The 11,737-nt window shown below is 39.3% G+C and overlaps 1 protein-coding gene across 14 annotated transcripts in view; it reads left to right on the top strand.

Annotated features, from left to right (window-relative positions):
• GRIP1 (glutamate receptor interacting protein 1) overlaps positions 1 to 11,676 on the top strand; it is a 690,600-nt gene extending 678,924 nt beyond the window's left edge. For all 14 annotated transcript variants that reach the window (XM_057741777.1, XM_057741778.1, XM_057741785.1 and 11 more), the window contains 2 exons: positions 7,963 to 8,109; positions 10,065 to 11,676. In XM_057741777.1, the coding sequence (XP_057597760.1) occupies positions 7,963 to 8,109; positions 10,065 to 10,292 (375 nt within the window). In that variant the 3' untranslated portion in view covers positions 10,293 to 11,676. The remainder of the gene's footprint in view (positions 1 to 7,962; positions 8,110 to 10,064) is intronic.
• Positions 11,677 to 11,737: the final 61 nt, after the last annotated feature.

Here is an 11,737-nt window from a genome sequence, read left to right on the forward strand (position 1 = left end):
TTCAGTTCCCACCTTGTGTTAACAGAGGTTCAGGGCCCCTTCTGTTTCTTTCCTCCAGAAGCATACCCATGCACCATCTAGCAGCTGTCTGCTCCCCCCTTCCCCAGTTCATCACCTGAGTTGCCTACTGACTCGATCCTTATACGTCCCTACAGGCCATCACATCCCTATTTGGTGAGAAGTACCATGAGACTTAATGATCCCTATTTTCTGGGGTCAGCTCTGAGTGTCAGTGTGGCCTGGAAAGAGCAGACCCATCTTTTTCTTTTTTTGCTTCTTTTTTTTTTTTTTTTGTATCTTTATTGGAGTATAATTGCTTTACAATGTTGTGTTAGTTTCTGCTGTACAACAAAGTGAATCCGCTATATGTATACATATATCCACATATCTCCTCCCTCTTGATCCTCCCTCCCAACCTCCCTATCCCACCCCTCTAGGTCGTCATGAAGAACTGAGCTGATCTCCCTGTGCTATGCAGCAGCTTCCCACTAGCTGTTTTACATTTGGTAGTATAGATATGTCAGTGCTACTCTCTGACTACATCCCAGCCTTCCCTCCTCCCCACTCCCTGTGTCCTCAAGTCCATTCTCTACGTCTGCATCTTTCTTCCTGCCATGTCACTAGGTTCATCAGTACTATTTTTCTAGATTCCATATGTATGCATTAGCGTATGGTATTTGTCTTTCTCCTTCTGGCTTACTTCACTCTGTATGACAGAGTCCATCCACCTCGCTGCAAATAACTCAAATTCGTTCCTTTTTATGGCTGAGTAATATTCCATTGTATATATGTGCCGCATCTTCTCCATTCATCTGTTGATGGGCATTTAGATTGCTTCCATGTCCTGGCTATTGTAAATAGTGCTGCAATGAACATTGTGGTACATGTGTCTTTTTGAATTATGATTTTCTCAGGATATATGCCCAGTAGTAGGATTGCTGGGTCATATGGCAGTTCTATTTTTAGTTTTTTTAAGGAACCCCCATACTGTTCTCCCTAGTGGCTGTATCAATTTACATTTCCACCAACAGTGCAGGAGGGTTCCCTTTTCTCCACACCCTCTCCAGCATTTATTGTTTCTAGATTTTTTGATGATGGCCATTCTGACAGGTGTGAGGTGATACCTCATTGTGGCTTTCACTTGCATTTCTCTAATGATTAGTGATGTTGAGCATCTTTTCATGTGCCTCTTGGCCATCCGTATGTCTTCTTTGCAGAAATGTCTATTTAGGTCTTCTGTCCGTTTTTGGATTGGGTTGTTTGTTTTTTTTCATATTGAGCTGCATGAGCTACTTGTATATTTTGGAGGTTAATCCTTTATTAGTTGCTTCATTTTGCAAATATTTTCTCCCATCCTGACGGTTTTCTTTTCCTCTTGTTTATGGGCTCCTTTGCTGTGCAAAAACTTTTAAGTTTCCTTAGGCCCCATTTGTTTATTTTTGTTTTTATTTCCATTACTCTAGGAGGTGGGTCAAAAAAGATCTTGCTGTGATGTATGTCATAGAGTGTTCTGCCTATGTTTTCCTCTAGGAGTTTTATAGCGTCTGGCCTTCCGTTTAGGTCTTTAATCCATTTTGAGTTTATTTTTATTTATAGTATTAGGAAGTGTTCTAATTTCATTCTTTTACATGTAGCTGTCCAGTTTTCCCGGCACCACTTATTGAAGAGACTGTCTTTTCTCCATTGTATATTCTTGCCTCCTTTGTCAAAGATAAGGTGACCGTATGTGCGTGGGTTTATCTCTGGGCTTTCTATCCTGTTCCATTGATCTATATTTCTGTTTTTGTGCCAGTCCCATACTGTCTTAAATACTGTAGCTTTATAGTATAGTCTGAAGTCATGGAGCCTGATTCCTCCAGCTCCGTTTTTCTTTCTCATGATTGCTTTTGCTATTTGGGGTCTTCTGTGTTTCCATACAAATTTTCTTTTCTTTCCTTTTTTTTGGTGGGGGTGGGGGTGGGGGGGGTTGTGCTGCATGGCTTGTGAGATCTTAGTTCCCCAAACAGGGATTGAACCTGGGCTGCATCAGTGAAAGCACTGAATCCTAACCAATGGACCCCCAGGGAATTTCATCCATTGAAATAAAATTTAAAGAAATTTGTTCTAGTTCTGTGGAAAATGCCATTGGTAATTTGATAGGGATTGCATTGAATCTGTAGATTGCCTTGTGTGGTATGATCCTTTTAATAGTATTGATTCTTCCAATCCAAGAACATGGTATATCTTTCCGTCTGTTTGTGTCATCTTCAATTTCTTTGATCAGTGTCTTACAGTTTTCAGAGTACAGGTCTTTTGCCTCCTTAGGTAGGTTTATTCCTTGCTATTTTATCCTTTTTGATGCAATGGTAAATAGGAATATTTCCTTAATTTCTCTTTCTAATAGTTCATTGTTAGTGTATAGAAATGCAACAGATTTCTGTATGTTCATTTTGGATCCTGTAACTTTACCATATTCATTGATGAACTCTAGTATTTTTCTAGTGGCATCTTTAGGATATTCTCTCTATATTATCATGTCATCTGCAAACAGTGACAATTCTACTTCTTCCTTTCTAATTTGAATGCCTTTTTTTTTTTCCTTCTCTGATTGCCGTGACTAGGACTTCCAAAACTATGTTGAATAAAGTTGCAAGAGTGGGCATCCATATCTTATTCCTAATCTTAGAGGGAATGCTTTCAGCTTTTCACCATTGAATATGATGTTAGCTGTGGGTTTGTCATATATGGCCTTCATTATGTTGAGGTAGGTTCCCTCTATGCCCAGTTTCTGGAGAGTTTTTATCATAAATGGGTGTTGAACTTTATCAAAAGAGTTTTCTGCTCCTATTGAGATGATCATATGCTTTTTATTCCTCAGTTTGTTAACATTGATTGATTTGTGGATATTGAAAAATCCTTGCACCCCAGGGATAAATTCCACTTGAGTATGGTGTATGATCCTTTTAAGGTATTGTTGGAATTGGTTAGCTAGTATTTTGTTGAGGATTTTTGCATCTATGTGCATCAGTGATATTGCCCTGTAATTTTTTTGTGTGATATCTTTGTCTGGTTTTGGTATCAGGGTGATGGTGGCCTCACAGTATGTGTTTGGAAGTGTACAAATTCCTTCCTCTGCAAATTTTTGCAATAGTTTCAGAAGGATAGGTGTTAACTATTCTCTAAATGTTTGGTAGAGTTTGCCAGTGAAGCCATCTGGTCTTGGACTTTGTTTGTTGGAAGTTATTAAATTACTGATTCAATTTCAGTACTGGTATTTGGTCTGTTCATATTTTCTGTTTCTTCCTGGTTCAGTTTTGATAGATTGTACTTTTCTATTGGGAGATTGTACCTAAGAATTTGTCCACTTCTTCTAAGTTGTCCATTTTATTTCTGTACAGTTGCTCATAGTTATCTCTTAGTATTGTTTGTATTTCTGTGGTGTCAGTTGTGACTTCTTTTTCATTCTTGTTTTATTGATTTGAGCCTTCTGTCTTTCTTGATGAGTCTGGCAAAAGGCTTATCAATTTTGTTTATTTTTTTGAAGAACCAGCTTTTAGTTTCATTGATCTTTTCTATTTTTTTTTTTTGTTTCTATATCATTATTTCCATTCTGCTCTTTATGCTCTCTTTCCTTCTAACTTCAGGTTTTGTTTGTTCTTCTTTCTCTAGTTGCTTTAGGTGTAAGGTTAAGTTGTTTGTTTGAGATTTTTCTTGTTTCCTGAGGTAAGCTTGTATCACTCTAAACATCCCTCTTAGAATTGCTTTTGCTGTGTCCTGTAGGTTTTGGAACATCAGGTTTTCATTTTCATTTGTCTCTAGGTAGTTTTTTATTTCTCCTTTGATTTCTTCAGTGATCCATTGGTTGTTTAGTAGCATATTGTTTAGCCTCCACGTGTTTGTGTTTTTTGCATTTCTTTTATTATAGTTGATTTCTAGTTTCATAGCATTGTGGTCAGAAAAGATGCTTGATATAATTTTAACTTTCTTAAATTTATCAAGGCTCATTTTGTGGCCTAGAATGTGATCTATCCTGGAGAATGTTCCATGTGCACTTGCAAAGAAGGTGTATTTTGCTGCTCTAAGGTGGAATGCTATATATATGTCAATTAAGTTCATGTAGTCTAATTTGTTATTTAAGGCTTGTGTTTCCTTATTGATTTTCTGTCTGGATGATCTGTACATTGATATAAGTGGGATGTTAAAGTCCCCTACGATTATTGTGTTACTGCTGATTTCTCCTTTTATGTCTTTTACTATTTCTCTTATATACTGAGGTGCTCCTATGTTGGGTGCATATGTATTTACAATTGTTATATCTTATTTATGGATTTATTCCTTGATCATTATGTAGTGTCCTTCTTTATCTCTTGTAACAGTCTTTATGTTAAAGTCTATTTTCTAAGTATGCTACTCCAACTTTCTTTTGATTTCCATTTGCATGGAATGCCTGTCTCACTTTCAGTCTGTCTGTGTCTTTATTTATTTATTTTTTTAATTTATTTTATTTTATTTTGGCACACGGGCTTAGCTGCTCTGCAGCATGTGGGATCTTCCCGGAGCAGGGATGAAACCCGTGTCTTCTGCATTGGCAGGCAGATTCTTAACCACTGCGCCACCTAGGAAGCCCCTGTCTGTGTCTTTAGATCTAACGTGAGTCTCTTGTAGGCAGCATATATGCAGGTCTAGTTTTTGTATCCATTTCAGGCATTCTTTGTCTTCTGGTTGGAGAATTTAGTCTGTTTACATTTAGGGTAAGTATCGATAGGTATGTTCTTGTTGCCATTTTGTTAATTCTTTTGGATTTGTTTTTGTAAGGTCTTCTTTTCCCTCTTTCTTCTTTTGCTCTCTTCTTTTATGCTTTGATGACTATTTTTAGTGTTATTTTGGACTCCTTTTTCTTTTTTGTGTGTATATCTATTATAGATTCTTGTTTTATGGTTATCATGAGGTTTTTGTGTAGCAGTCTGTATACATACCTGATTGTTTTAAATTGCTGATCTCTTAATTTCAAATGCATTTTAAATACCCTGCATTTGACTCTCCTCCCCTCATGATTGCTGTTTTGATATATTTTACATCTAATTGTTTTCTGTATCCTTTAACTGCTTATTGTGTTTACAGGTGATATTACTACTTTTATCTTTTAATCTCCCTACTAGCTTTGTGTGTGGATGATTTCCTACTTTTACTGTATGTTTGCCTTTACTGGTGGACTTTTTCCTTCCATAATTTCCTTTTTTCTAGTTGTGGCCTTTTCTTTTTTGCCTAGAGTTTCTTTAACATTTGTTGTGAAGCTGGTTTGGTGGTGCTAAATTCTTAGCTTTTGCTTGTCTGTAAAGCTTGATTTCTCCATCAGATCTAAAGGAGAGTCCTTGCTGGGTAGAATATTCTTGGTTGTTGGTTTTTCCCTTTCATCACTTTAAATATATTGTGCCATTCCCTTCCAGCCTGCAGAGTTTCTGCTGAAAAATCAGCTGATAGGCTTATAAGAGTTCCCTTGTATGTTATTTGTTGCTTTTCCCTTGCTGCTTTTATTATTCTCTCTCTAATTTTTATCATTTTGATTATAGTGTGTCTTGGTATATTCCTCTTTGGGTTAATCCTGTATGATACTCTCTGTGCTTCCTAGACTTGGGCACCTGTTTCCTTTGCCAGGTTAGAGAAATTTTTAGCTATTATCTCATCAAATATTTTCTTGGGCCCCTTCTCTCTCTCTTCTCCTTCTCTCACCCCTATACTGCAAATATTAATGTGCTTGATGTTGTCATGGAGGTGTCTTAAACTGTTCCCATTTCTTTTCATTCTTTTTCATTTTTCTATTCAGCAGCAGTGATTTTCACTACTCTGTCTTCCAGCTCACTGATCTGTTCTTCTGATCATTTGGTCTATTATTAATTCTTTCTAGTGTATTTTTTATTTTAGTTATTATATACTTAACCTCTGTTTGGTCATTCTTTATATTTTCTAATTCTTTGTTTAAAACTTTTAACTTCTCACTCTTAGCATCTATTCTCCTCCTGAGTTCTTTGATCATCTTTACAATTATTACTCTGAACTCTTTCTCGGGTAGATCACCTATCTGCATTTCATTTAGTTCTGGAGTTTTATCTTGTTCCTTGGTCTGGAACATGGTCCTCTGACACCTCATTTTGTCTAAGTTACTGTTTGTATTTTTTTGTCTGTAGTAGGTTAGTTACGTTTCTTGACCTTGGAGAAGTTGCCTTCTGTAGGAGGTGTCCCATGCGTTCCAACAGTACACTCCCTTTTCATCACCCAAGTATATGCTCTAGGGGTTCCCCCTAAGAAGGCTGTATGGGTCCTTCTTTGTGGTAGGCTATGTGGGCAGTCTGGTAGACTTGGTTGGTTGCCAGGCCTTGCCTTATGCAGATATTTAGTGGAGCCTTGTCACCAGGCAAGGTGACGAGGTTGTTCAACACTAGAAGGCCTTGGGGCTATGCTGGCTCACTGGTGGGTGGAGCCAGGGTCTCAAAGACTCTGGGGCTGTTGTCCACCCGCTGGCAAGTGAAGCCAGAGCCTGGGCTTAGTTCTGGACTACTGGCAGGCAGAGCTGGTTCCTGGGAGTCTGGTTGCATGACCCAGGGATCCCAGAGCTCATTTCACATCATTGGTTGGTTGGGGAGGGTGGTTTCCTAATACAGTTGGGTATGGGGTCTCTGGTGTCCAGAAGGTTGCACTGGCCTTCTAGGGCAGGGCCAGGGCTCAGCTGGCCCTGGGGTAGGGTCCAATCTGCATTGTGGGATTCTAGTTTTCTTGCTTCAGTTGTCTGTCTCCTGGTGGGTGAGACTGATCTAGAGGCTAGTGCAGGCTTCCTGGAGAGAAGGGCTCAAGCCTGCCCGCTGGTGGGTACAACTGGGTCTTGGCCCTCTGGTGGGCAGGGCCCTGTCTTGGTGTGAGTCCAGGGGTGGCTGTGGGCTCAGGAAATCTTTAGGCAGCCTACCTGCTGATGGATGGGGCTGTGTCCTGCCCAGTTGTTTGGCCTGAGGCGTACCAGCACTGGAGCCTACAGGCTGTTGAGTGGGGCCACATCTTGGTTCTAAGGATCCGATCTGTCAGCCACCAGGAGTGTTCATGTGGCTGAATGTTCCCCAGTATGTCTGCTACCAGTGTCTATGTCCCCAGGGTGAGCCATAGCCACCTCCCACCTCTTCAGGAGACTTTCCAAGACCAATAGGCAGGTCTGGCCCAGGCGCCTATCAAATTGCTGCTTTTGCCCTGGGTCCTGGTGCACATGGGATTCTGTGTGTACCCCTTAAGAGTGAAGGCTCTGTTTCCCCCAGTCCTGTGGGGCTCTTGCAATTAAGCTCCACCAGCCTTCAAAGCCAAATGCTCTGGGGGCTTGTCTTCCTGGTGCAGGAACCCTGGGCTGGGGAGCCTGACTGTGGGGCTCAGAACTCTCACTCTTGTAGAACCTCTGCAATATAATTATTCTCCAGTTTGTGGGTTGCCCACCCAGGGGGAATGGGATTTTATTATATCACAAGTCTACTCATGGTTCCATCTCGTGGTTCCTTCTTTGGCCTTAAGTTGTAGAAGATATTTCCTGGTAGGTTCTGGTCTTTTTCATCTATGATTGTTCTGCAGATATATGCATTTTTGGTGTGCTCATAGAGGAGGTGAGCTCAGGATCTTGGTCGCTCTCCCTTTTAAGACATTTTTTGCCCATACTACTGAAGCACTGTTTGGGATACTAGAGAAAATACTGGGAAATTCTCACCTATTTACACTGCAAGTAAAAAAACAAAACAAAAACCCAGAACTCTCCAGTATTTCTCCTCTTTTTCCCAAGTTCCAAGCATGTTTTTGGAGAATAGAAAAAGCTTCAAGATTGGGGGGAGCTGCCTACTGTATTAAAAATCTATTATGTTATTGAAATTAGTTTGAAAAGATGGTTTGTCAAGAAATTTCACAAGCGCAAGTCCTCAACCTACCTAAATACCCCTTTCACATTTTCTCACTTTCCAGGTGACCTTGTACAAGAGCTCTGACATGGAAGACTTCGGGTTCAGTGTAGCAGATGGCTTGCTGGAGAAAGGAGTATATGTCAAAAATATTCGCCCAGCTGGGCCAGGAGATCTTGGTGGCTTAAAGCCCTACGATAGGCTCTTACAGGTAAGACCTCAGATGGAATTTTAATTAACTCTTTAAAGTCTTATTTGATCAGAGGCCACCCATCCTCCTTTGCCTCAAGACTAGATTAGAGGCCCCTCCTATAGAGGATAGACACCTTTTCCCTTTGGTAGAATTTACCAGTTACTGAAATGGCCTGTTTCCCTGAGTATATTCCTCAGAAGATTATAAACTTCTTGAGAACAGGGCTAGTACCTTATCCTCCCACTTCCCATTATACAGTGTTTGATATCTCAATATCTCACACAGTATCTAAAACCCAAAAGCTGAACCTTGTCTACTTAATGGAATACTATTGTGGCCAGATATCGTTTCATCGAGCAAAGCAAATTCTTGATCTTGTGTACAGTTTTTAGGAAGAGCATTTTGCAGGAAGAGGAGAGGGTTGCCATCAGTCTTGAAAGTGTGTTCAGATGGAATGAGTCTGTCCCTAAATGGTTGATTTTCAAAGCGTGAGGCTGCACTGGTTCGTTGGCTTTCAGACACATGTTCACTGAAGCAAGTTGTCATAATTCACTAGATAGTTTTAAAAGCAATTCTGGTGATCTTTTTACGGTGGCAATATAATAATTACTCTTGTCCTAAGAGTATTGGAACACTTCTGTTTTCCATCGATACTCTAGTATTTGCTGAATAAATAACTATGGGCAAGTTATTTGACCTGTATCTTCCTAATCTATGAGAGCTACATCTACTTTTATGGAAGATGAGCCTTTAATAAAAGTAGACTGGACTCAGACTATGAAGAGCCTTGAATGCCAAGATAAAACTCTTGGAGTTTCTTCTAGAGGTATATTAATTTCTTAAGCAGAATAATGACATATTTTGTAATTTAGAAAGATAATACAATTATATCATAGGTAGATTGGTGTAGGGTGAAAAAGGGGAGGATCACAGGAAAGGAGACCAGGTAAGGGTGAGACACCTGTACCGGACCTGAGTCTTTAATGCCTTCAGAGCATCCTGGTAGAGCAGTCTGTGAGGCAGTTGGCAGCTTGCATTTCTTGCTCAGGAGAGATGTTAGAGCCAAGAAAGTAAAGATTTGGGATACTGAAGGCATGGATTTGGGTAAAGTTACCTATAGTGGATTTCTAGTAAGAAAGAGAACTAAAGATAGACTTCTAAGAAAAACAAAATTAAAGGACAGGAAGAAGTAAAGGCAGGAAAGGACTGAAAGTGAGCAGTTAAAATGGTAAGAAGGTCAAAGCAAAGTGATGTCACAGGAGTCAAGAAAGGAGTTTTAAGGATAAATAGGTGTCAAGAGTGGCTAGAGGCCAAAGGGGATGAGAACTGAAGACACCATTCCTGTGTTGGACAACTGGGGTCATTTATACAATATAAGGGTCAGGTCCCAGACCAAGAAGATTGGGAAAAGAATGAAAAGTCAAGGAATGGAAGCAGCATGTAGATGGTTTTTTAAACTTCTGCAGGGAAAGAATAAGGAAACATGAAAGATGAGTGCATGTATAAGCTGAGGAGGGAGTAGGCTCATGACTGAGAGGTAGTTCAGTATCAGTCAAGAGCATGAGCTTTGGAATCAGCCAGACTGCCTGAAATCACATCCTCACTGGACCACTTACCAACTGCTGATCTCAGGCAAATTTCTGTACTGCAGTGTGCCTCACTTTCCTTACCTGTAAATTAGGGATAATATCTGGCACTTGGAGCACCTGCTATGAGTAAGGCCATCTGCTCAGCGTGGGGATGTTGGACTATGTCCCTGTTCCCTGCTTTCAAGGGCCTTACAATTCAGTAGCAGAGAGTAAGTAAGCCGATACCCATGTTATAGTGTGGTCAGGGCCGGGATAGACCTCTCTGTACAGAATGCTCATTTAAGCACTTTCAAGAGCTGTCCTGTCTGAAATGTTGCTCTGGGTTTTGGGAATTATCTTAATGTCTATAACAGTAATTCACAACGGCGCTTCTTGACCTTTCAGGTTAATCATGTCCGAACGAGAGACTTTGACTGCTGCCTCGTTGTGCCCCTCATAGCAGAATCTGGTAATAAGCTGGACCTGGTTATTAGCAGAAACCCTCTGGCTTCACAGAAGTCCATAGAACAGACTCTACCAGGAGGAGAATGGAGTGAACAAAACAGTGCTTTTTTCCAACAGTCGAGCCACGGTGGTAATTTGGAGATACGAGAACCCACTAATACATTATAGCAATGCTTTTTATAAAGCAGGACAAAAGACAATATCTACATGGTGCTAAAAAAAAAATCCCTTTAAGATTTCTGTGACATTTGAAGCACAGATAATCACGTGGCATTAACTGCAAGCACAGGGGTCTTTTAAATCTCTCATGGCTCATGTTCACGTCCCTTTTCAAGTTAAAGTTTCACTGTTGGTGATCGCTATGGTATATGACAGGCAATCCCCTGCCAAGCCCAAGGGTAGAGGGAAAAAAAAAAACACAAAAACAGGCAGGCCACCCCTCTCTGCAGTTAACATCAGAGGAAATTTTTTACAAGTCCATCTTCCTATTCCTTTTTAAAAAGAGAAATGTCTGTTTGAAAAAATTCTCTATGATAATTTCCTTAATTCACTTTGAAATCAGTTTCTTACTACGAAATCATTCACGTAAGAATTTAACCAACAAGGCTTTTCATAAAGCTGGCTCTAGTAGGAGAACTAGTTTGGTGAACTGCTGGGACTGCTGCTATGGGAGGGGTACAGGTATAAAATTATCTTACGTTTCAGCAATCATGCACGTAGGAGACCATAATAGGCGGTGGTAAATGTTTTGCCCAAGTATAGGAATGATTTTAACTAAGATGTATGCTATTCCCTATGCAACAAATGATCAAACAGGATATGTCTTGTGACCTGTTTTTTTTTTTTTTTTTAAGGACACATTTTTAATAGCTGAAAAATCTCTGATAATGAATTAGGGTGTTTAGTAACACAGAATTAGTTATCTTATTTTTAAAATTCAAGACTAAGAATTTAAGACAGATTGAAGTCTGTTAAAATGAGGTTTATCCTAATGATAGGCAAATCAAACTCATACTGCTTGACATGTTTTGAAAACTGGTTCTACTGAGGGGTGTACAGCACATGTACTTAAAAATGACACTGGACTGTCTTTTGTTCTGAGCCACGCCACTTACTGAAATTGTAAATACATTTTTCACAAAATGCATTGCCAATTACCATCCCTCAAAGCAATAAATTGTGACAGTTGCTTTTAATGTTTGTCAGCAACTGTTTTCATTCGTTCAGATATTTTGAATAGTTACACTAATAACTGTTATTTGGTGAATATAAAAAAATAGGTCTGTATATTAACTGTAGAATCTCCATACTGAAACAATTATTTTCCAAACATTTTATTTTGGTCAATAATTCAAACAACTGCTTAGGTAAAGCATTTGAACACTGTGTCCTTTGTTTAAGGAAAAAGTTCACCTTTCTTTTTTGTGCAAAGAAATATATTATTTCAATCATATTTCAGAACCGCCAGGGCAAGAAAGTATAAAGCAGAATCATGTTAAGGAAAAAAAAAAAAAAATTCATGAGTCACTTAAATATGTATTTTTATTTGTAACAAACAAGTATTAAACTGTAAAGTATTTTTGTACAAATTTAATACTTTAATAGCATGGTAT

The sequence above is a fragment of the Hippopotamus amphibius genome, chromosome 7, assembly GCF_030028045.1.
Source record: "Hippopotamus amphibius kiboko isolate mHipAmp2 chromosome 7, mHipAmp2.hap2, whole genome shotgun sequence".
NCBI lineage: Eukaryota > Metazoa > Chordata > Mammalia > Artiodactyla > Hippopotamidae > Hippopotamus > Hippopotamus amphibius.